General features: G+C 39.9%; 2 protein-coding genes across 3 annotated transcripts in view; both read left to right on the top strand.

Moving 5' to 3' along the window:
• radil2b (Ras association and DIL domains 2b) overlaps nt 1–11,661 on the top strand; it is a 30,152-nt gene extending 18,491 nt beyond the window's left edge. Inside the window, exons 11-18 of the mRNA XM_072373900.1 lie at nt 3,480–3,744; nt 5,727–5,899; nt 7,907–8,051; nt 8,140–8,315; nt 9,096–9,342; nt 9,436–9,620; nt 10,198–10,337; nt 10,430–11,661. Coding sequence (XP_072230001.1) covers nt 3,480–3,744; nt 5,727–5,899; nt 7,907–8,051; nt 8,140–8,315; nt 9,096–9,342; nt 9,436–9,620; nt 10,198–10,337; nt 10,430–10,523 — 1,425 coding nt within the window. The 3' untranslated portion in view covers nt 10,524–11,661. The remainder of the gene's footprint in view (nt 1–3,479; nt 3,745–5,726; nt 5,900–7,906; nt 8,052–8,139; nt 8,316–9,095; nt 9,343–9,435; nt 9,621–10,197; nt 10,338–10,429) is intronic.
• A 7,561-nt stretch (nt 11,662–19,222) lies between these two features.
• Nucleotides 19,223–25,815, top strand: LOC140278405 (sulfotransferase 2B1-like). 2 transcript variants are annotated; one of them, XM_072373393.1, is made up of 6 exons: nt 19,225–19,421; nt 22,860–23,071; nt 24,595–24,721; nt 24,866–24,960; nt 25,053–25,233; nt 25,452–25,815. In XM_072373393.1, the coding sequence occupies exons 1-6, from the start codon at nt 19,283–19,285 to the stop codon at nt 25,559–25,561; spliced, it is 864 nt and encodes a 287-aa protein (XP_072229494.1). In that variant the 5' UTR covers nt 19,225–19,282; the 3' UTR covers nt 25,562–25,815. The 2 variants fall into 2 exon arrangements, with proteins under 2 accessions (XP_072229495.1, XP_072229494.1); XM_072373394.1 differs by lacking the exon at nt 24,595–24,721 and having other exon boundaries at nt 19,223–19,421; nt 24,898–24,960.
• The last annotated feature ends 301 nt before the right edge of the window (nt 25,816–26,116 follow it).

The raw sequence follows: 26,116 nt of genomic DNA on the forward strand, positions 1-26,116 counted from the left end.
TAAATTGATTCAGCTAATTAAGCCTGTTTCCAAAGTGGATGCAAAGTATTTGCTGAAATTAATATGAATTGTTTTGGAACTAATGGATGGAGCAAACAGTTTAATTCCGCCACATATAATATCTGAGTAATAGCATCCTAAAAAGAATGTGAAGTGCAATATTGTTTTCCTACTTTCTCTGACGCTGTCTTTTGTCTGCACAGACCCTGAATTCTAACTTCAGGAGAGTGTTTTATGTTCAAATTGTAGGATAAGTCTCTGAAATCATGTCTAGGTTCATTTTTGCTCCTCATAACCAATGTTAAACATGTCCATGGGCATCGGAAGTAATAAAAGAAAAATTGAGATTGAGATACATCTTTTATCTAACTTATCAATAGGGACTTTTAAAATCCACAGCACATGATAATGCAGTGGGTATTTGGAAGTTTTGTTATATGTTTACTTTAATAAACTGGCGAAATAAAAAGGGAGGGTTGGATTTTACCGGGATTTCAGCACAATCCAGGTTTATGAAGTAGCAGATCTTGCATTCAGCTGCACAAATCGGTTATTACTGCTAAGGTCCATTTTCTCTCTCCTTTTCCTTTTCTTCATTTCCTCCCTTCTCAACCAAATCATTTCTAACCAAACACTAAAGACTATATCAAACCAAGCAATGATGGCAGTAGGCAGAGGATCCAGAGGATCAATGATAAGCCCACCGAACTTGCCTGCTACATAAGAAGTGGTTGTAGCTGCAGTAATAAACTGTTTGTGTCCCATTAAATCTATCACACACGTAGTATTGTTCAGCCTCTGTTGCTACAGTGCTTTAATCAACAAAATGCAGCTTAATGAATCTGTATCGGTTTCTATTGCTCATAATTACTGGCCTAGTCGGTGAAAAAATCCAGCTAGTGATACATAATTCCCCGCTCCAAATTTCGAGGCTAATGGAGGCTTTTATGCTAAGCTAAGCAAAGCTAATAACCATTGTCTGCTTTTTAGCTTCATACTTAGCGCACTTAGCTAACGTGAGAGTGAGCTCGTTCTCATCTCATCTCACCAGCTCCATGTAGAAAAAGTGAATTAGCCATTTTCCCAAAATATCAAGGCCTCCTAAAAGTGAATATAAACTAGTACATTTACTGTATATCTTTGAACTGAGTTTATGTTGTGCTTTGTTCTCTCAGTTTTCCCTGAGAAAGAGAAAATAATATTTCCTTGTGGCCACAGTATCCAGTTATGTGCATTTTCACTGAAGCAGCACCACACCCATGGATGTGCGCCCAGGAAAGTTTCAGACAAATTTCCAGTGGAGCTGTGTGGGCGTGTGTCAAAATGCCGTCCAAAAAAATGCTCTTGGAAAGATTGGCCTCTTTAAGTTCATACAATGACTTTTAACGCACCCTGTCAACAGTTCTTCCTCCCCTATCAGTAACTGAACAAGAAATAGCTGATTGATGGACGAATGTCAGATATACACTCCCCTTTCAATGACCTGGATGATGCAAACCAGCAGTGTCCATTTAAAGAGAGCTGGGCTATGACATGTCAAGTATCGAGACAACATTAGTGGTCTGCCACGATGTTAGCTGCAGCCAAGCCCAGGTCTTACATGTTGGGCCAGTTGGAACTCATAGGGACTTGGTGCCTGATGCACCAGGTTTAAGTGTTCTTTATACTATAAGTTTCCCATGCAAAAAGCAACTAAGCTCACTGACTTTCTAAAGAGGAAACTATAGGAATTCCTCAATAGCTGCTGTCCTGTTAGTCTGAGGCAGCACATTTTTGCTCAGTGCAGGGGGATGTGGTTATCTAACTACCTGATCTCATGTAGCATTCACTTCTCTCAGCAAGTCAGCCTGACGACCCAAATGGCTTCCAGATGTGGTTTGTCAGTAAATCCATAAATAATCAGGAAATGTAAAGTTTATGATTGTTGCTTGAACTTTGGAGCTGTGTGATATTTGATGTCCAGCTCATTCAGCTCACTTAGCTTACCTTTTTTGGCGACTTATTGTGCCCCTTTGTGCTTATCCCAAAGCCTTTCTGATAGTCATTTTCAAGCCAAAATCTCAAACACTAAATGGCCTCAGCTCATCGGAGCTGGCTGAATGAGGAGGTAGATGAAGCTCTTCTTCTGTTCTTTGGACTGTCTGGCTTTCAGATTTAGTCTGCTTTCATCTGACACACTCTTAATTTTTCTCAGTCCCGCCGGCTAATCCACTTGTGTTATCCATCATGACTGTCACATCACAGAAAGCTTAGATCCGTGAAGAATGTCATGAAGTCACAGGAGTCAGTCTGCAGCTTTACCCAAACGAAAACCCAATTCTTTTCTTAATTCTTTGCAGAATTTAGGGATTTTTGGCAACACTTTCTGTAGTGTGGTCAGCAGGGATATGAAAACACAGCTTTTTTTCCCCTCCCTCTCTCTCAGCTCATCATCAAGACAGACGTTTAGACGAGAAGTCTTCCATCTTCACACATCTAAATCATGTCAGAACTAGTATGAGTTTCTTAAATGTGTATATTCAGATATTTCATGCTTGTCCATCTGATTTAAAGGTTATTGCTAAAGTACTGAAAACAAAAGGCGCCACTGGTGAGTCGCCATTCCAACAGAAGACATGTAGTGATGAATAAAGGCGCACTTTAACAGGCTTGTGGGCAGTCTGTTTACTTGTCCGTCATAAAGAATGCACATATAAGCAGACAATGCACTGTTTTTTTAAAAAAAACTCTGGACTAATACATGCCACAGATGCATGTGGTTATCCCTGAATCTGATGCTGTTGAGAGAATTAATCCTAGCTGGCTTGTTTCCTCTGTGCGACATTTTCCAACCAGCAACACTTTGGCCAAACGTTTAGTCTATTGTCTTATGCATGATGGGAGCTGTGGCTGCTAAGGTCTCCTGTCTGTGTTCAGGGGCCTTACAGTAAGTGTAACTGATCTGCTCAGGGTGGATTCCTTCAGTGCTCTTCACTCAGCAGTTCTTGTTGCAGAACCATGCCAAGCCCACATTCAGAGCCATATTCAGCTTTTTTTAGGAATGCGGATCTATGGCTGGCACTGGCCTCGGATGCTTTGTGGGTGTAAGAGTGAGATTGGAGGGGAAGGGGGATGTCTGCGTACAATTAGCTGGAACAAAGCTGTGGTTGTCCGGGCTCTCTCTCTGACGAACAGGAAAAGACCTTCTGATGAAAGGGTGGAAATGTTCGAAACTTTGTCTTTACGTCTGCGACCGCTGGCTGTGCCAAACTAATCATTAATCAGCCATGGTGCTGCGTGAACGACAGACATGCAGAGGTGATATGGGTGGTCTGAAATCGGAGTAGGAGGGTTACATGTTTTAGTTTATCCCTGTGATATGAACATCCACCGCATAATGTTAACTTTTCCAACCTCAAATTAACCCACAGGAATGGTCAACAGTCTGCAACTCTTCATGGATAAATTAATCAGTATGAGCTTGCTTTCTGTCCAACCAGTTCCTTTACCCAATCCTGCCGGGCCTTCTGGACTGCAACCCATTCATGGAGAATTCGGACTTGCGAGCATCAGGCGACAGTGCTCAGGTCTTGGGTAGTGGTGAGCTACATGTCCCTGGGGAGATCCAGCAGGTGGTGGAGGTCCTGAACGAGAGCTGGACGCTACTCTCAGAGACTCAGGTCCACCCAGAGATTTCTTCTCAGCTCATCGGCTACCTCTTCTACTTCATCAACGCATCACTCTTCAACTCCCTCATGGAGAGAGGTACCAGCATCAGAGCCCAGATTCCAGCAGTATGCTAACAGCTTAACCTTCAAAACTAGCAAACACTGTGCAGCTTTAGTTGAAGATTTAATTGGCCCTCCTATAATCCGCCAAACTCAGTTACCCCATCTTTATCCACTGAACCAGGACCATAGTCATGTGAAAAAGAAGCTTCTTTCTTTATCAGTTTTAAAGTTTTAAGATCCACTCTTACTGCTTGCATAGGAATTAAAAGACTAAGTGTCAGCCAGGTGCTGCTAATCAAATCCACTTGATTAAATGATCATCAGCAAGCGAGCATTTCTATAAAAGCAGAAGTTTTGTCACTTTGTTAGTCTGGAGCATTCAGGTGTGTGTTAAGACAATACCAAGGAGGAAAGACATCAGCAATGAGCTTAGAGAAGCAGCAGCAGATTGCTGCCCATCAATCTGGAAACTGTTATAAGGCCATTTCCAAACTATTTGGAGTCCATCATTCTCCAGAGAGAACATTCAGTCTTCCCAGGAGTGGATGTCCCAGGCAATTTGAGCTTGTTTTGCAGCCACAGGACCTGGGCACTTTGCAGTCATTGAGTCCATCATGAATACCAAAGTATTCTAGAGACAAATGTGAGGACAGCTAAAGCTTGGCTGAAACTGAATCATAAACAGGACAATGATCCCAAACACAGCAGCAGATCTACAGAATGTCTGAAAAAGAAAAGAATCATGGTGAGACTGATGACATCATTAAAGAAACATTATTTCAAAATATTGCAGCGAAAGGTGGCTCTACAAACTTTTGAATCATGGAATGGACTTTAGTTTTTAGTCATGTGTTGTTCATCTGAGGTTGTATTTATCACATTTTAAGACCTGGTAAGGACTTAAAATGTCTTACAAAGTAAAACTTTAGAAAAGCAAATGTATCTTCTTTTTCACATGACTGTATGTACTGCATCTATAGATACAAGCACTTGATATCAGACATGTCTGTTTTGTAACACATGATAGCTGTATCACAGTACGTTTACTGTAACAGCTTATCCAACCGCCTTTCATTCCAACTCGGTTTGTTCCAAAAGACAAAACTGGCTCACAAATCAAATGTCCAGACCAAACACTCATCAAATCAATAGAACCATATTTGCCATTCCTGCAGGGTTCTGTCACAGACTGGGAATTTTAATGTGAAGAGTAAGAAAGAGTGATAGATACTTGTAAGTGACTCATCTTTGGTTTCCCAGATTCCAGTGGGTCCACTTTGGTTTTATACTGTGTATTGTAACCCTAACTGAGAGTTCCGCATTTCATTCATTATGGATTAACTTCAGCTGCATTTTGCCTGCAAGTTTTTTCACTCATGACAGGATTCCTGAGAGCTTTAACGCTCTTAACATAGTCTAGCTGTGTGACAATGATCTACGGTCTGATTTACTAATCTGTTGCTTAATAAGTTCCCATGATTGTTGCTGTTCATTGAAGCAGACAGATTTTTTTTCTTCCTTTTTCTGTTCTTCCCTGCTTTAACAATGGAAACAGTCTTACAATACTTTGACCCGTGACGTGCATTGCATGTTCTTAACAGTTTTTTCATTGTGAACCAACATTGTTAACCAAGAGACTCAAAGCTACAGTTAAGAGCTCAAAACCCCTATGAGCTCAAACCCATAGTCATGTTTAGCATTGATAGCCCTGCTCTCAATAGGCCATGTACAGTACTGTGGAGGCCTGGCAGTTGCTACAGAACCTGCCTACTTCTCTCCTCTGTAATACTTTTGAAGTATGAAGGGTGCACAGTAAAACGTAAGTAGTCTGTAACAGAGCCAGTGGACAAAAAAAACGAAAGAAAAAAAACAAACATGAGGAGGTCTGTCTTTTTCCTCCTGTTCCTAAATCTGATGAAAGTCTACAAAGCACCCAGTGCCAACTTGTCAGCCTGAACAATGATGATGAACAGATCAAGTCTTTTCAAAGACGACTCTCTCCTGATGTGCATGCAGGCTCAGAGCCAGGTTTCTACCAGTGGTCCAGAGGCGTGCGAATGAGGGCCAACCTGGACTTGCTCCTGGACTGGGCCCATGCAGCTGGACTGGGAGAAGTAGCCTTGGAGCACACACACACACTCTCATCAGCTATCAACCTGTTGGCTACACCAAGAAAGAATTTACTGCAGGTAAAATTCTACATAAAGAAATGAAAATAAAAGAGAAACATTTGTCCCACATCCTGTACGGTATAAAAATGATTTCTAGTTGGATCTGTGGATCATTTATAGACATTTATGTATTCAGTGAAAGAAGAACAACGCTGAACGATGTCCTCAGATGAAAAGATATTTCCCTTGTTAGACAATAATCAATGGTTTGCCCAATCACTTGAAACACCTTTTCTTAGGAAGCCTGTTCTTTTCCAAAAAGCTTTCACAGGATGAACAGAATAGTAGGACCCAAATGAAGACTCATGAACAGAAGGCTGGCAGGTGAAGAAAAAAAAAGAATAATTTTCATAAGAAACCAACAAAACACACCACTGGCAGAGACTAACCAAGATGGCGACTGATATGACAGATGTGTGGCAGTTAGTGGCTGAAACCAGGTGTGAAACAATAACAGAAAACAACCTGCTCACACTTAGGGGTTACGTTTGTCCTGGGTGATTCCTTCACAAGTGAACAGCTCAAAACATGTGTGTTCGCACCTGGCGTTCCATTACCTCCTGAGTGACCACTTGTTGATCAGATCTCTGTATGCAAATAAACACGTAGCCTACATCAAACAGTCAGCTGTCAGCCGAGCAACAAAGAGAACATCTGCAGGTTTACTCATATTAAAGTGTTTTTTTTTTCTTCTCTGGAATTTCCCTCGAGTACACTAAAATATCTATAGTTTTGCGATGGATTTTGGAGATAAGACTGCAAGGTGTGACAGGAAGTGAAGAAGCTAATGAGCTATTAGCTTTACAGTCAAACTGAAAAATAACTATCGGGCGATCTTCCCTCTTATAACTTACTTCCCTCTTGTATTAAAACAGTCATTCTGTAACGGTAATTCCATGTGCATATTCAGGAAAACTGTTTTAAATGGTTGGCCCTTTCTGTAAAGCTTATAGCTTTAACTTTTCCATCAGGACAGCTTCTGATTCTCCAAACAGAGAGCGCTCTTACCGCTGTCTGCTTCAGGAAGGCACTGAGAACTCATAAGGTCTTTACTCAACCCCGCCTAACAAAACAAACCAAACCAAAAAAAAACTAATTGCTCCTTTAGCATGTTTCAGATTTGCCGGTGTCCCCTTTATCGTGGAATTTTTAAACATTTTAACAGATGCAATATGAGAGGTAAAGGAGCAAAAAATGAATTGTTGTCAGTCCGTGTCTCCTGATGAAGGTACGCACATTTAAGCTTCTAACAGCTTGAAAGCTTGCCGGCGGACCATCGGCTGACATATAATTGAAAAACTGAGATTCTTGGGATTTTGTTGATGCATTACATTTTACGTTACAATGACCAGCGAGTACGGTTACAGCAGCAACAAATCAAAACGAAGGTAATGTTCATCTTGTTTAGACGTTCTATGTTCACTTCTCACTTAAAATTTTGTTTCATTGCTTTCCCTCCGTTTCCTAATGTGTTTGTACAAGTAGACGAGACAGAGTGAAAGAGGTCACACCATCAAATGGAGGCAGACAACCATGCCTGCTCACTGTCACCCGAAGGCCAATATAAGATTAAATTCACCACTTCGCACACATCTTTGGATTGTGAGGGGAAACGGGAGTACCGGCACAAAAACCACACGGGCACAACGAGAACATGCTAACTCCACACAGAAATGCTCCAGATGAACATTAAAGCAACATTAAAGAATTTGGCAAATTGTTTGCTCTCTGGCTCCCTCTACAGTTGTTTTGGCATCAGTGTAAAGAAAAAACTAATCTCTGTTCGAGCCCTGCACATGTGCAGGCTTACTCATGAATTTCTTGTCACATTGAAGAGGTCACAAAGATGCTATCGTTTCTTTAAGATGTTATAAATTCATACTGTTACATATTTTTTTTAAATGTGTTCATGTGGCTACAACAAAGAAAAAGTCAGTCATAGTTAAGTTTGATGTTTTATTGGCATCTTGATGCTCTTCAGGCATATTTTTATCCATTGTTGTGCATGTGTGTGTGCACATACAGACATCTTGGTTATCCCTTCGTTCTAACTACTCTGCCCTGAGTCCGGCCCAGCTGAACCACCTGCTGAGTTTATACAGCCCAGCATCTCCCTGCAGACATACATGGACTCCATCAGCACAGGATGGAGCAGCAGTACAAAATACTGGTGAGAGATCGTCACGCTACGAATGTGATGATCAGCAGTGTTAATCTGTCATTTCCTTTATTTTTACCATGCACTTTTCTTTCTTCAGCTGATATCCTGGAGAGTTTTGACACTCACCATCCTCTGGTGCTTCCTGATGAAGGTTACCAGCTTCAGCTCAGGAGACCAGTGACAGATTCGGCTTTGAGAGAACAGCTGCACAAGCTCAGAGAGTTTATTTCCAGCCTTTCTGACTCACAGTTAGATATCACAGCTGAGCACCAGGTACAAACAAAAGATTTCATTTCAACTTTTTGATTTTCACACGATATTTGAAAACCCATCCAGCTAAGTAGAAACGTGTCTGTAAGTGGTGCTGAATTCTAAGATTTACATTTACATTTTTGTGAAGACCTCAAGGGTAAAGATCTACCATGTTTCCATCCGAGTAGGCATGTTTGAACAGTCAGAAAGCTTATTGTCAGTAGGCCATTTCTATTGTAATTCTCTATGTAATAATATGTAGGGGTGAGGTTTCGAAAGTTTCACCCACTTTTATTTCCCGCCTGTGCAATTAACCAAATAATACATAAAAACTTGCTTGGGTAAAGAAAACCCACAAGGTGGCAGTCTTGGCACATTGATAAAGTGAGCTGCACAAGGCTGATGGAAACTGCCTGAATAAAACACTGACAAGAGAATCTATTGCCCAGCTGGAGGAACTCTGATGCAGCAAGAGCAATGATACCACAAGCTAAATGTTACAGTAACGTCTGCTTAAGACAAACCTTTATTCGTCCCACAGTGGGGAATGTGTGGTATGTACATGAACAGTATGAAAGGAGCTGTTCAGTGATCTCAGACTGTCCTTCAGAGGGTGGAGCTCATTCATCCTTTGGGATGAGAATTTTGTTCCCATCCTCCCCTCAGTCACCACCTCCACCGTGTCAAAGGGTGTCACCGGTTCTGAAAACTTTAATACATTGTCATATGACTTAATCATATCCTCCCTCCACTATGTCTGCTGTCTTATGTCCATCATCTCCTCTCTTTAAACCCAAACAGGAAGAGTTCAGCTGCGGCGGTGCACACATTTTGTCCCAAAAGCTATTAAATCTTGAGCTGCGGACCAGAGACACAGAGACCAGTGAGGTAACAAGATCAGCTCTGGACCCCGCATGTCTCTTCACCCCACCTAACAGCCCGCACACAATAGATCCTGTTCATTTGGTGAAGGCTGACCAGCATCAAATGATGAGGTGTGGCAGTGAGACAGCTCCCTGGGCCTCTGCTGCAGATCCACACAGTGAAGGTGTTGGAACACATTTACACCCATGGTCTTCTTTCGTTTGTCTTTTTAAAAATGAGGCTGAATGTTTTCTCTTTTTTTGTTTTTCCTCCATAGGTGGATTAGTGTTTGAATGTCTGGCTGCACTGAGATCAGACTGCAGTAGTGTGACAAGACTTGGGGAGCTACAAGAGGAAGAGGAAGCACAGGAAGAGGAGGCAGAGTACAGTAATGATGAGGTTTTTAGCTTGGAGCTGGAGCGAGGTGAAAGAGGACTTGGTCTGGCTCTGGTAGACACAAGGGTGAGTGAACAGGAACTTAAGCTAAACACAAAGAACACCAGCAGCTGATAAAATCTTTTCCTGGTGAAAGATGGCTATCCTTTAAGAACTTTAGACCTTCAAATAGTCAAGTTTGAATCCAATTTAAACCAGCCAAAATACCACATTTTCTCTTCAGCATCAGATGATGATTTATTTATTTTACTGTATCCAGAAAAAGACCAGTGCCTAGAAAGGGGAGTTACAAAATAAACTTCTGTGATGTATAGCTAATAAGCCACTCTAATAATTTCTTACTCTTGTGTTCTTCATTTTTACTTTGACTTTTTCTCTTTATCCCTTTTTATTTGATCCTGTTTTAATTTTTGCTGTTGGGAAATGCTTTGTATCTGTGACCTGAAAGGGGCTCTACGAGTATAGAAATTATTCTTTAATTTCATCATGGTAACATCATCCTGTAAGAAACAAAATGTTGAAAAAGAACAACAACTTTTATTTATCCCTCTGACATCAGAGGGACAGCTAAATAAACTTTACAGTGAGGAGCTGTCATATCTGAGCCTGACTGAGAATTTGACGTTCTCACAACATGTCCCAGGCCACGTCCTTGAAGGTGAAGGGCATCTTCATCCGTGCAGTGGTCCCAGACTCTCCTGCAGCCCAGTGTGAGAAGCTGGAACCAGGCGACAGGATCCTGGCTGTTAATGGAGTCAGTCTGCTTGGACTGGATTACCAGAGGTGAGAAATCCCGCAATGGCTCATATTTCACTTTTAAATTTTGATTGAACAGATTTACTTACAGCACATGTCCAACTCTTTGCCTCCATCAGCGGAAGGGAGCTGATCCAGTCATCAGGCGACAGACTGAGGTTACTGGTGGCCAGATCACACTGCATGACTACAGCTGTACAGACTGAATGCTGATACTGCATTTTTTGAGAGATTTTTGATGCACCATCAGCACGAAATTTGGCTTTGAGAGATCGATGAACATTCAAGTTGAGGGTATGGGTGATGTTTAAAGGACAAAAATGCACTATGATTGAGCTATAGTTTAAGATGCTCGGCATAGTTTTGCAGCTTCGTGATAGTACTGACGTTTTTGTTATACTGCTTTCCAGTAAATGATGTGTTTTGAACGTCAAATGGTATATAGTATTCCTTAGACCACTCTAAATGCCTTGGCTGTTGTTGGATTGAGGTTGGATTCAAACCTCAGGGCTGTCATTTGCTTTATCAACACCACTATTCAGTTCAGTTCTCATTGGAACTTAAACTCAAAAGTCCTCGATGCAACAATTCTTAACATCACCACAAGAGGAAGCCAGAAGTCACACACAACAACACACATGGGACAGTGCCGAAATGTACCATAACACTTTTAAGGATGCTACCACACTGCAGATCTACCAGAAAACAAAGGATGACCGCTGGACGCATCATTGACGAGACACGTGCAAGTTTAAAATTGCTCTGTTGTTGCTTTAGTGCTTGATTTTTATACTTTTATTATTCATCATGTGGATCCAGTGATTGGATGCGTGCTGATTTATGTCAAACCATAAAAACATGTCACAATTTTACTGTTTTTTTTCTTTCATTTTTTTATTTAACAAAACACATATCTGATAGAAATCAAGTGAATTGAAGGATAATTGTGATTAACACAGATTGTAAACATTACTAAACAGGAAGCCCTTCAATTTAAACTTTTTTTATGTTACCACAGGTGTGGCAGCTAATGCTAGTGCTAGCACTTTTGTTTTCTATCCTGTACTCAATTCAAGCATGGCATCCTTTTAAATGTTGGAAAAGATTTTATGCATATTTTTACTTTTTCAACAATATGTATGTATTATATCCTGGTTTTACGCAAGCGTCAACTATATGTTGCTGATTTAGCTGACCCAATTAGCTGATGCTATATTGTACATTCTTTATTTATTTTTGGTGTTGTTGTCATTTTTTTCAACATAATTCTTAAGCCTTACTCCTATATATTTGCATCTTTTTAATTGATGGCTGATGTACAGTATTTTGCCAGCATTAGCTAACCAAGCTAATACAGGAGCATGCTAATGACTTAAAAACAACAACAAATAAAAAAAACAAAAGAAAAGAATAACATTCCTCTAAACTCTCACTCAGTTCAAACATTGTTTTGTGACGTGTCACAACATATAAAATGACGGGGCTATTCAAATCGCACTTGCAGGTATACTGTGTCCTCATTCTGAAATATGGTGACACAAAAATGTCTAAAAATACGAACGTAAGTGGTTCTAATCTTTGAAAATACTTTTACCTGTCATAGCCCTACAGTTTTATATCGAGAACCCTAAATATTTGAGCAATTACACTTTTTTTTATCATCAGGCTCTGCATCATCAGTCAGCACTTTCATTTTTAAATAAAAAAGAAAATGGAATGGACTGAAATAAGAAAAAATAAATGTGGTTAGCTGCCTTGTGCGAACTGTCCTATGAGGGGAGGAGTTTCTACAAGAGTTGTGTTTGTTGTGAGTTGTGTCTATAAGTGACCGTTTTTTTCCAACTGCCAACTTTTTTTCCAACTTTTCCAACCAATCATTTAGAAATTTTGCATTTGAGTCTCACTGAAACACATAAATTGACTGTCTAGAATATCTAATTTGCTAACTACATTATCAATCTCCACCAGCCACAACCTTTGGACCATCTTTCAGATAACCCGACCACAGTTCTTTCTATAGGCAACACTGAAACATCATAGATTCCACAATAACTGATGTCCGCCATTTAAAAACTCAGTGAAAGCTACATTTTGGTAGACTTAACATTAAAACGATATTTTTGAAGCATTAGGACTTAAAAGGCATTTAATATGTTTTCGCCTTGATTTAAAATTCAAACAAATTAGATTTAGTTCATATTTTTTTTGCTCAACATATAGTCTAATAAAGGTGAAATGAAAGACCTTTCACAAGAGTTTACTGTAATAATAATAGTAATAATACAAAATTGCCCTTAATGCCTTAAAAAATCAGGTTTCATTTAGAAATGGAAAAACAACCATTACAATTTTACAATATGATTGATATATTGTCTTGCTGGTGTTATTATCTGTGTTTCACTCTAAAGCCACATAACATTTTTTTTTAAAGTGCAAGAGATGCAGGCAGCATGTCAGAAAGTAGATTTCTCCTTAACCTAAACTCAACATTTGTAACACTGTAAAATCCCCTTCAGGGGCTCTCTCCACTCCCATTTTTCCTGGCAGTCTTTCCCCAAAGACAACTTCTGTATATTTTTGTCATTATACATCATATACACTCAAGTTCATAATAGTACATCATGATCCTTTGGCAGCATGTGACGGTTCATTTACTGTATAGGGCTCCCCGCCCTGTTCTCTTCAGTAAAAACAAGTGCGTGGGCAGCATGTTGAAACAGTGATGGATTGGATAGCGTAGTGGTAGGATTGATATCTTCCATGTGGGTGAGCTGGGTTCAAATCCCCTGCATGAAAAGTACAACCTCCTTGTCCTCAGGCAACACCCCCTTACCCTACCAGTGTAGGTTGCTTTGGGCAAAAGGTTCTGTCAAATGCATAAACAGTGTTAACCAAACACATTCCAATTGTCATATTTTAACATGTTAAAACATTAATCCACAATGGAATTTCAATTTTAAACAAAAATCAGATAGAATACTGTAATTTCTGTGTTTACTTTTAGTCATACTCAAACAAATTTGACTCTAGACTGAACATGATTCATGTGTCATCAATCATCTTGCTCTCACAGGAAAGCGATTGAATAACTCAGCCAGTCATTACAACATATCTCATGTGTTCCATATCCTCTTAAAATAATGGCCTGAGTCATTTTTTAAAGTTTTTCAGAAAACACAAAAATCTGAACCAAATATTGAGTATATGACATTTATTAATAATCTCACTCAAAAAGGTTATGACAATAGATTGCTATTGACACATTAATAACAATGTCTGTCAATTGTGTAAATTAACAGGAATAAATGACTTCAGCAAATTTTGGACCATACCTTTGGGACTTAAGCAACTTTAAACTCTTCACATTCAACAATAAAACTTTACTAACAAACTAACTAAACATATTGCTGTGGGTAAATGTACATCTTTCCACTTCCCCCTCTAGCTTTTCTTAGCAGGGTTCTTGAATGATGCCTATTTATGACACTTGATGGACATGATTCGTTTCATTGACTGGAGGTCCTGGAACTTTCTTTCCTTGATGGGCAGAGCACATGGAGACATTCTTCCCCATGTTATTGGTTCATTTGGCTCCAGTAGCCTTTGTGGCAGTGCTTCCCAAGCAGAGTCGTCCGAGAAGGACAGCTTGAAATGGACTTTGCCTTCACTGCTAAACTGAAGAGCCCGCAAGTTGTGGACAGTTGGATCTCCAGCTTTTTTGCCGGGTCTGATGCTATTGAAGTAAGATCCATCCATTTTCAGGAAATCATCATGCCTGAAGTATGATGACATAGTCTCTTGGGGTGAAGATATCGTAACCATTTTACGTTCAACAGTCCTACGCATGCCACCACACTGCATTTGTCTGTGCCCAGCAACAAGGTATTTCTGAGTTATTAGCGCCCCATATTTCCTTTCAAGCTCAGACAAATGCATTTGCCCCACATGATAACCGCAACCGTCGCTCCACACTATGATCTCCTTGAGATCTGGATTATTATTGATCACACCTACAAAATGGTGATATTGAAGGTGTGCAAATTCCTCACTACTCAGGTCGCCCTCATATTCATCCCAAATGTAGCAGTACATTTGTAGCTGTAGTTGATCTTAAGTAGAAGAGGGTAAAGTTATGGATTTGGAGCTTTGTTTTGTAATACAGGCTTGGGTTTTTGGACACAGCAGCACAGCTTGCAAGTCCATTGTCCAAATGGACTTCTCATTGTTTGCAGAATCCTTGTCATGTGATTTCTTTTGCCTTCCTTCATCTTTCTGGGTGACATGTGCTTCATATTCAGCCTTGTTGATAGTCCCATGCTTAAATGAAACACAAACATCACACTGATCTTTTCGTGGAAATGAATACGGAATTGTTTTCTTCATGGAACACATCTGTGAAATATCATGTTTCAACGGCCCTCACTTCAGTGGCTGCAGCTGCCTGTTGATATTCACAATGTAGTTGGGAGATGGTTGTGCCTGGATGCAAGAACTTCGTTGTGGGTCTCTTTGCTTCTGCAGTAGTGTGAATCAACGTGGGCAGGTCCCTCAGCCAGTCCTTAAGGAAATCCTTGACATCAGCTTCTAGCTTTGCATGCTTGCCACTCTAAAGTCCAGAACACAGCGGTGTTGCCGCTTATTCATCTTGGTCGATGATGCCTTTGTTCAGCCAGTGTGTAATGATTCTTTCAGGGAGACCCAGAGTAGAGGAAACAAGTCTCAAAGTTGCACACTTTGAGACTTGTTCCATCTTGAAGCTTCAGGTGGTAGGACAATGATGAATTACGTCGGGATCCCTCAGCAACGTTCTTTTGCTTTATGTTAACCCTTTTGACCAAAGCGGTGATGTACAACCAACGTTCTTCCCAGGTGTTCATTGCCCAAACCTTCTTAAAAATCCACTGCCGCTGCTCTTCTGTGATGACTTGGCAGTCTCGAGTTGAGACTCGCTGACAGAACTTCGAGTTGCAGGAAGGACCCATATTCTTTGAACTTATTTCTTTGCCACCCTTGCTCTTCTATGCTATCACTTCAAGATGTTTCACCTTGGATTCATGTAACTTCCATGTTGTTGGACTAAGGCGTTTGTCTCTCTTCCTTTTGACCATATTGTTTAAATCAACATCCATTCATTTCAGGAGCAGAGGACTCATCACAGGGTGGGGTATAGTCTGGATCACCAATGAGATAATCATCAGACATGTCCTCTTCATGATGTTTCTGCTTGGCATTTGGCATCAGAGGGAGTGTTTAAGGTGTTTTGTGCTCCATCTGAAACAGAGTCTTGGCTTGGTACATGGGGCTTTATCTCTTCATTGACACTTCCACTTTCACCTGATGAGGCCTGATCAGTATCAATATTGTCAAGTTCATCTCCTACCAAAAAAGAAAACCATTTCATCCATTTTAGGTGTACAGTTATGAATGTGTGATCATTTTTACTAAGCAACATTAGGGATTTCCAAAGTGGTGTGCACAATCAGTGTCTCCACTGTGCAACAGGCATTCTACAATATCGGTCAAATGTGGTTATGATTACTGATATTAAGTTAAAATTAGATTTTCATTACATAAAAGCACAAAAGTGATAAGGATCCTTTGTAATTATTTAGTTCAACACATCATTTCTAGCTGTTAGATTGAAAAACAAAATTCAAGTCTTTTTTAATCAGATTATGGGCAAAGATTAGACAAAACTGTGGATTAAATATTGTTTGAAAAGACTGCCCCCAAAACTGGAGCCAAAACTAGCTAAATGCTAGTTTTACGGACTTAGCTATTTTACTGACTAAAATGCAGGATAAAAATGAAAAACTGCAATATTTATAGCCTAGCCCATATTATAGTAAACCTCATCACTTACCAGTAGGGGATGAGCCCTGAATAATGGAAATAACTTCAGCAACTTGGTAGGTATTCATTTTTCTTGAATCAGCAGCCATCTTGAAAAGCTTGTAAAATTGCCTAATTAACATTTTACCTTTTGACTTAGGCAAAGAAAAGAAAACAGCCTAAGTCACACTCTTGACATAGCCCATTATACCACAGGTGTAGAATCACAATATATGTTCAACTGAGGATGTAGGCCATTTTACCAGAGGTGGCCAGCATCATGAGGAGATGATTAAGGCAAAAAAATTACTTAGGTCATTATTCTAAGAGGGTGACAATATGTTACTACATACATTATACTCTGTATAACTTGACATCCTGGAGACTGCCGTCATGACACAGCATAGCTATAACACGTCAAGTCATGTTGTCATTTACCGAGATGTCGGGCATCTGGCAAGTCATGACAAGCTTAAAATGCTTTAATTAAAAGGACATGCAAAGGCATGCCCATGATCTCATGGCAAAGATCACTGTAATTCTTAAACTCTTAAGATATAACCAGAGTCTCCTAAATCAACATTATTTTAAACATGGATTATAGACTGGATATGCTTTAATACTGGCAAAATCATCTATAACCACACTGTTGAAGGCCACACTTCATATAATGAAAAGTTCTATTGTGCTCTACACCTGTGATTCTTGGGCAGAAATGTCCCTGACCCAGGACACATTTCTCCCGATCGTAATCCTAACTACTAAAGTAACTTTGACCTCGACCCAGTCTGGGGCAGCTGAGCCAAAGGGGTGGCAAGGCTTCCTTAACTTGGCAAAACTCACAATTAATTCCTGCTTTATGGTCTATGAACCACACGTCTTTATGTACTGCAACATGGCCCCATGCACCCCATGCACCTGCCCTTGAGATCTGCAGTAGCTTTAATTATAGAAGGTTTGTACGGGGGCCTCCAGCTTCCTCCAGGGAGAAGATCCTGGCACCAACACCCTGAACAACGAGTACTCCTGCACACCAGTCACTGATGCTCTCTTGAAAGCCTTCTGATACAGGTCCTTCTTTGACTCTTTAGAGAATTATAACAATTCTAGTTCTGGTGGTTCTTAACAAAGGATAAAGAATAGAATTTCTGCCTCAGGATCACCATCCAACCCCAACAGATCCATGTAAAAGTTTTCATCCAACAGTCAACACACCACTGCAAGGCTCATCTGATTATTTAAAGCACATGACTAGCAGCAAGAATGGTCAAAGGAAATGGGATTAGAGGTAACCTTGGTAACTGTATCCCTGTCTTCCACGCCACCTAGTGGCTCGAACACAGAACATAGTTCTGAGTTGTGTCTTTTTATGGATGTTATTTATTTCAGTTAATTCAAGATGTGGGCAGTGACTCAGAGGGCTGTCACTTAGTTATTTTGGGTACATTTTAGATTTATAAAAAATTAAGCATAGCTCAGTGCTTTTCAGTGTGACTGAAAAAACATTTTTTGATTAAGTTTGACAAGCCTTTCTCATTAAACACAAACTGGTATTTGTCAGCCTAATCTCCCTGTTACCCTTCCTTAAGAATGGCTTCGTGACAGCCACCTTTTCTGATGAGGCTTTGAGATTTCCCTAGTTTCAGCTAAAAGCTCTTTGAGTTCTTTGCTAAGTTGTCTGTTATGTGTAGAAATAACACTGGGTCATCCCTTGAGTTAGGGGTCTTTTTTATGTTTTAATGATTCACTTGTCAGGTAGGACTGACTGGACTGAATATCAGTGAAAAAGCAGCCAACGCCCAAAGAAAAAAGTCTGTCTCCTTGAAAGGATAATATGAAGAAATTACATTTGTACAAATATGTATGCATGTATGAATAGTTAGTTAGGTGCCTTTTTTATGCTTGATTGGCTCTTATCAGTGTCAAGTGGCTTAATAAACAAAAAACATATTCCTCTGAAAATGGTCAGGGCAAGAGACCAGACCCAATTTCAAGGTTCTTTAACTGGTTTTTAGATGTCTTAACGGTCTTGGGCCTTCTTATTTATCAGACTTACTTTCACCACATCAACCCACTTTTTGTTATTATGGCCCCCGATTGTGGGACAGCCTCAAGACTCACCTTTTAAATCAGGCTTTTATTTAATTTTATTGATTTTCTTTATTCCTTTTATTCAAACGTTTTTTTTTAATCATATTTAATTTTTGTTCTATATAATTTTAATATGTTTTAAACTCCATGTTTTAGTTAGACATTTTAACTATATGAGCTGAAAAGCTTTTATCTATTTTGTTCATTTTACACCTTTTTATCTTATTTTGCTGTTTTAGTTTTTAGCTCCAGTGTTTCCTCATGGGGGTCTACCACACTGGGAGCTGCTTTTGGTCCACTGAGGGGGGTGCTGTCCTGTGGACTGCTCTGGCCCGGGTGGCTGGAGGACTCTGCACCTTGGTGTGGGGCCTCTCGTCTGTCCGGGTCGGGACTGTTTCAGTGTATTTGTGCATGTGTGTGTGTGTCTGTTTGTCTCCGTGTCTCTCTGGGTATTCATGGGGGTGGGAGGGTTGGTATGTTCTATCATGGTTGTTTTGTAGCCTCTGTGAGGCACTTTGTGTTGCTTTTAAAGTATGAAAGGTGCCATATAAATCAAATTTGATTTGACTGAAAATGAGTGAAAAAGCAGCCAATGTCCAAAAAAAAAAACAACAACTTTGAAACACCTTCAGAAACCCTGGAGAACTATATGCTCATGTGTGGGAGCAAAATACCAAAAAAAAAAAAAGAGGAGTTCTCAACACTTTCTTTCTTAAAACTCTAAAAACCTACATCTGGGTAACACTTGGCTTGTGTAGTATATTCATGCTATTGTTCTCTGCAGTACACAGCTTTTCTTTTGGCACTTTGCTTCTAATACAGTTAGATGCTAATCTTTTAAGGGTGCCTCACACTTTTTTTGGGTGCTGTCTTACCGTTTACCCTTGCTGGAATGAGGATATGTTCACACTACGTTTGCTGCAGGCAAAGAGTTAAAAAGACCGGAAGAGACTAAACATGTAGCCTCCAACTGTGTCAGACTATGAGCAACGTTCAAAGTCCGACAGTTTTCAGTAGAGAGGAGCTCCAGCTGGTGACAGCTTTAAACCATGACAGAAGCAGAGTTATACATGCCCTACAAAGGCGTTTATCTGCCTTCAGTTATACATAGTCCGGAAAGTCTCAAGTACTATGAAGAGTTTACATTTCGCCCGGATGATATTGTCACTGTAACCTATCCCAAGTCCGGTGAGTAGGAATGTTCTCCACGTATCCATCTTAAAAGATATTCGTCGTGCGTCCGACATGCACACAGAGTTACCAATTCGAGTTTGGTGGTATTTCGTGCAGCATATTCATCGTGAGCAGAGATATTTTTGCCCCTCATCACCTCAGCCAAATCGCGATGTCGGCAGGATTCCCGGTGTGCCTGTTACAAGACAGAGAGGGGTCCGGTCCGGTCAGAGAAGAAGAAGAAGAGGAAGAAGAAAAAAAGAGGGGAAAAAACCCCGCTTCGGATCAATTAAATTATTTTATTTATTTCCGAAGCACCAGCGTCTTTTTTCAACGAAGTACGTGGCCATTTAAAAAAAGTAAACATGACAAACTATGGAAGGCTGCTTAAGTTGCACAAATACTATTTTATTTTTATTTTTTTTATCTTATTTATTTATTTTGGACTCATCATGTTTTGACCCATGCTTGTTTGAAGTCCCATGACTACATTTTTCCAGACGGTGCCCAGTTATGATTACAATTTTACAAAAAAAAGTGTCATTCTTTCTGCAGATATTCAAATTCTGCTGCTAATTTGCATTTCCTTTTACTTGTTTTGCACAAAATCGTCCCTCTTTGTAGAACACAATTGAGGACTTTTGATGTTATGAAAGGATTAGTCTTCTTGAAGCTGTTATACAATATGTTGCTTCAGTTTTATCACAGATTTGCTGATCAAGGCATTCTTTTACATGATCTGATTTTCACACATTGGAATATCTCTCTGTACTGAAATCTTCTGTTGCTTGTTTTCTTCATTTTCTTGTTTGTTCCCATTTGAAATAGTTATTAGAATATGAATCATGGTCAGAGACGCTGAATTAAATTAAATCGAATTGAATTGAAGGATATTTTGTTCTCCCAAAAAGGAAATAATTTTGCTGCATAAAGAATCAGTAACAGATATCAGTCATTAGTCATTGTAAAAGGTTAATTGTGTAGAGTTATTGCTGTGGGGAGAAATGTCATGTCATGTTCTCTGTTGCAGCAGGGCTGAAAAAGCCTTTGACTGAACACACTATGCTATTTAGTAACTATTATGTAGACAGTGTGCAGCAATGTCTGTTATGTTGAGCAGCTTTTGAAACATTTGTCTTTGCATAATCAGCCCCAGGGGCTCCATTGTGGTCCCCAGCACAGATTCAGACTTCTTTATAAGTTTGTTCAGTTTCTTTGGGCTATGAACAAATTAGATGCTGTGTCACTGGCTCTCATGCTGACGTCCCACCACAGAATATAGAAGATTGCAGCATTTTGCTGAAAGGACCTAAACTTCCTTAAAAAATGGTTTGGTCCCACGCCATGCCACAAAGTGATTATCTGTTTATTGTACTCTGTCCATCAGATACACCCAGCAACTGCAAAATATTTCTGGAGTGACAGGACTGAGAGGAAATCTGAAATGTAGGGTTAAGAGAAATGGAAAGAGTATAGTCCCCTATGATGCTCCTGTGCTGCTGACCACCCTCTCAGACTCACAGCCCTTCAGTCTCAAACTTTGGTCTGTTTGTAAAGTAGTCAGTAATCCAGCTGATTGTGGATGCATCCACCTCTATTACTTCTCACATAACAGTACAGGCTGAATTGTATTAAAAACACTAGAGAAATCAAAGAACATGATCCTAACAATGCTGCCTGTTTGTCCATACGAAGATTGGCTCGCTGAAGCAAGCAGATAGGGTCTTGAAAGGTGTTCACTTGCTTACTCAGGTCAGCCAATAACATTTACTCCAGGACTTTTGTTCTTTTATGATGCAGGGTATTAGAACAAATGGTCTGTAGTCACTGAGGACAGATGGATGAGACATTTTAGGTACTGGAACAAGGCAGGGTGTCTTCTACTGGAATTTTCTCCTAACTCAAGATGAAGTTGAAGAGGTGCTTTTGAATCCCACATAGTTGTTACACACAGGTCGTCCTGTGACAGTACAGGGACGTTGTTGAGTCCTTCAATGGCTGGACCAAAAAGAACTGTCTGCTCCTGGACACTACCAAGACCAAAGAGCTGGTGGTGGACTTCAGAAGATCTAAAACTCAACACCAGTCAGTCTGCATTAATAGAGGAGAGATAGAGACTGTTCAAGGCGAGGCAAGTTTATTTGAAGAGCACAATTCATACACAAGGCAATTCAAAGAGCTTTACAGCTACATAAAATCACAAGAAGGCAAATAAAATCATTCCAAAAAACATAAAAATAATCATTAATTAATTAAATTAAAAGCGAAGAATGCAGATAAAATACTTTCAGTTGTCATATGCACAGCTAAGTAGAACTGTTTTCAGCCTGGATTTAAACATTGTCAGAGTTGAGGCATGTCTCACATCTTCTGGAAGACTGTTCCAGATTTTAAAACTGAAACCTCACTTTGTTTAGTCCTGACTCTGGGCACTAGCAGGAAACCCCTCCCTGAGGTTCTCAGAGTCCGAGTCGGACTAGAAGGACCTGGGGTTGTTGCTGGATAATCAACTGGAGTGGTCTGCCAACATAGAAGCAATGTACAGAAGCTCTTCCTGAGACGGCTCAGGTCCTTCAATGCCTGTAGTGATATGATATGCATTTTTTATCACACTATCATTGAGAGTGCACTGTTCTATGCTGTTGTCTGCTGGGGGAGTTGTACTACAGACAAGAACTGTAGACGCCTGGACAAACTGGTAAAAAAGGCCAGTTCTGTAGTAGACAGAGGGCGAGACGTATGCAACGTTAAAGGAGGAAATTATATTCTGTTTTGGTGAACAAATGGTAAATTCTAGTCTAATGGACCATTCAAAGTGCTTCACTGCATGCCGCATTCACACATAACTACGTGCTTTCTAATCATTCATAAACACATTCATACCCTGATGGATACATCAGGAGGCAACGTGGGGTTCAGTGTCTTGCCCAAGGACGCTTCAACATGTAGCCAGAGCCGAACCACCGACCTTCCGATTGGTGGGCGACTGCTCTTCCTCCTGAGCTACAGCCACTACAACAATAAACATCCCCTCCACAGTGTCCTCCACCAAGCTAATGACTTTGGGCATGAAGTATGAATCACTTAGGGCATGTCATGTGAAAATGGATTATAGAAGTATTTTCTGGTGATATGTTTTGGTTATTTCGAATGGACTTGCATCAGCTAATATTCTTCCATCTATTTACAAAAGTTATACTGATTTTTCTGTCAGACATTTCAAAACATTTAATGGATTTATGGCAAATACAAATATTTATGTGAGAATTGCACACGTGCATTGCTCTTTATCCCCAAAGTAACTGTATCTCTGGAGTACTTAGTACACCCAGTGGTTCATTGGTGTTATTGTCTAAATGATCTAATTAATTTGTGAAAAAACATAACAGGATGAACAGAAAAATGTCATTACTGTTCCAATACTTTTCATACTATTTGGTTCTCTTTGTGTAGGTACAACTTGGATGAAGGAGATCATCCCTTTGATCACAAGTGGAGGAGATCCAAAGTCTGTGGAGACTCTTCATAACTGGGACCGTGTTCCCTTTCTGGAGGAGGTTCGGGCCCCTATTTTAAACCTTGAAGAAAGACCATCTCCACGCATGTTTTCAACGCACTTCCACTACAGCATGATGCCACCATCTTTCTTTGAAGTAAAGCCAAAGGTAAATGTGCCACAGACAGGAATAGATTTCATTGAGCATCATGGATTTAGTGTATGTTTTTAATATCTATGATATGACTGAATACTAAAAGCACTTTGGAGATTGAGTTGTAAGCTTTATAGTTAAGTCTATAGTTGATAACCAACATTGTGTGGACAGACTTTATGAATAAGTTGTTGAAATTGTTGAGTGAAACAGCCACAAACAATAAAAAGTAATTAAACCAATTGAATTCAAACCATTTCAGCTGTCCTTTGATCTAGAAAGTAATCTTTAACAAAAACTTGCACAATATTTCTAAACGCTACATACGTTTTGTAACAAAATCTCAATTTGAGGAAGTAACTAGCAACTAATGCTGTCAGACATTTGTAATAAGGTAAAAATCCCTTTTTTTATATTCTGAAGTAGCGTGAAGTAGAAGTATAGTAAAGCACGGGTACGTCCGTTTTCTACTGTAGTGTTAATTGAAAGTAATTGATGACGTCATATTTATTTCCTCAAAGGTTACCCAAAGTCACCAATGAAGGGCATATTAGAAAAAAAGAAAAAATATGTGGCTTCACAATTAAGGAATGCTTTATTTTCTGCTTCGTCCGCAAGCAACCTCAGGATGACAAAAACACCTTTCCAGTCATTTCCAAGGTCGGCTTCACACTGGCTGCAATACCTGCAAACTGCTGCATCGAGGCCAACCTTTCTATTGTAGGCCTATTCTGGCACAGAAATTGCCTGCAATGTCTCTGCACACACCGATGCCTCTGGTAATAGATATAAAAGCTATTCTGTTGTAAAAATGTGTCTGTATTTGGGATCATATTCCTGATACATGACCCAAATTGGGACACAATGTCTTTGTCAGACAGATGGCCTTACAGTTGACTCGAGAATACTTTGGTATACAGAGGAGTTCATGGTGGACTCAATGACTGCAAGGTTCCCTAGGTTCTGTGGCTGCAAAAAAAGCCCAGATCATCATCCCTCCACCACTGTGCTTGACAGTTGGTATAAGGGGTTTGTGCTGATATGCTGTGTTTGGTTTCCTCCAAACGTGCTGCTGTGCATTATGACCAAACATCTCCACTTTGGTCTTATCTCTCGAAAGGACATTGTTTTGCTTTTATAGAGCTCATCACACATGTTGATGGCCAGTTAATCAAGTGCATTTGATTCACAGCACCTTGCTGCTACCTAGACTCTTAATTCCTTTGCAAGCAGTAAGGATGGATTTAGTTTTAGCTTAAATATTAACACAGTGTAATATGTCATGTGTTATGGATCATTTGAGGTTATTTAAGGTTAGGTTAGGTTAGGTCAGTTTAGGTTAGGTCAGGTTATTTTTAAGACCTGGCAAGGACCAGATGGTTTAAAATAAAATCTTGCAGCTGACAGAGGGTGCACTTTTTGACTGTTTTTCTAAGGACTGTAAATGCAGTGCAGCAGTCTTAATGTTGAGTAGCTCAGTATCAGTTTTGGAGAACGAAAATGGAGTTTCCAAAGTGGATGTCGTGTAACCTCTGCAGGTGATCTATGTCATGAGGAATCCTAAAGACGTGTTCACATCTTCCTTTCACTATCACGGGATGGCATCGTTCCTGGTGAGCCCGGGAACAAAGGGCGAGTTCCTCCGCAAGTTCCTCGATGGACAAGGTTGTTCTAGCTCATTACTTCATTTATGATTTATTACACCTAGTCACAGCAGTCCTCAAGTCAACTATATCTCACATCTGGTACCAATTTTAATCATGATTGATGTGAAGAAAGCATTTGATGTAAAAGATTTTTTTCCTTTAGTGATGTTTGGCTCCTGGTTTGATCACATAAAGAGCTGGCTGAATGCTGACGACAAGCAGTCCATAATGTACATCTCCTATGAGGAGATGATAATGGTGAGACCTAAATGCTTTTCTGAAACAAGTCTGATAAGAAGATACAGTCACACAGTGGGACTAACTGTGTGAACATGTGATCTGTGGTGCAGGACCTGAAGGACTCTGTGACCAGAATCACTCAGTTCTTGGAGAAATCTTTGGATGCTGAGGTGATAGAGAAGATCGCAGACCGATGTTTGTTCGAGAACATGAAGCAAAACAACATGTCCAACTACTCAGTAGTTCCTCGTGAAATCATGGACCAGACCAAGTCTGAGTTCTTCAGAAAAGGTAAGTTTCAGCTAATAACATGAAATGTTGTTTTTGGCTAAATGTTTTTTTCTTTAAAAATTAAAACAATGGAAATCAAATTAACTGTAAATGACCACCAACAGTATACAGCTACTGTATACACATATTACATACTGCATTTGATGGTTGATTAAAAAGAATACAGTTGCACAAATATTCTACAACCAATTTATAATTCCTCTCTTGTATTGTTTCAGGAATAGCTGGAGACTGGAAAAACCTGCTTACAGCATCAGAGGCAGAGTACTTTGACTCCGTTTACAAAGACAAAATGAAAGATGTCACATATAAATTTGCATGGGATTAAAACCATCTGAACGAGGATACATGGAAATATGACAGCACATCTGAGTGAAAGTACAACCCCATCTTTAAAAAAAGGTTTGGATTCAGTGCAGAATACTGCTGTCGTTGGCTGTTGCCTGCTCACCTGCTGTCCAAAGGTTTCACATCAAAATGGGAAGAAACAAGGGAAATTAAGACAAAGAGAGGTGTATTTATAGAATACACGCTATCACACATTTTTAGTGAGTCATAGGAGGGATTGTTTCGGGTAATTTTTTTTTTCTTCAGGAATATTCTGCATAATCTGCCTTAAACTGAAAATACTTAAAAGACAAACCGATCAAAAGTAGTAATTCTCTTTGGAGGACTATGGTTGCGGCAGTGAGGAGGGGAACCACCAGGTTTGTTGTCAGAACACAGTTCAAAAGCCAGCTTACATTTTGGTATTTTGGTGCGTGAAAGTAACGCTAGAGAATACGGCAAATTCTTTGCTCTGTGGCTCTCCCTACAGTTGTGGAATGTAACGCCACTGTAATGAAAACAAATCTCGATGAGAGCCCTGCACATGCAAAAGCCC

This window comes from Leuresthes tenuis, unplaced genomic scaffold, assembly GCF_036924035.1.
Source record: "Leuresthes tenuis unplaced genomic scaffold, fLeuTen1.0.hap1 SCAF_20, whole genome shotgun sequence".
Taxonomy (NCBI): Eukaryota; Metazoa; Chordata; class Actinopteri; order Atheriniformes; family Atherinopsidae; genus Leuresthes; species Leuresthes tenuis.

What these genes read in the sequence shown, in the direction of transcription:
- LOC140278405 (XM_072373393.1), top strand. Translation starts at nt 19,283, where the DNA reads ATGACAGAAGCAGAGTTATACATGCCCTACAAAGGCGTTTATCTGCCT. An exon ending in TCTTTGAAGTAAAGCCAAAG is followed by an intron (nt 23,072 to 24,594) that starts GTAAATGTGCCA and finishes TAACCTCTGCAG; the next exon opens with GTGATCTATGTCATGAGGAA. An exon ending in CCTATGAGGAGATGATAATG is followed by an intron (nt 24,961 to 25,052) that starts GTGAGACCTAAA and finishes TCTGTGGTGCAG; the next exon opens with GACCTGAAGGACTCTGTGAC.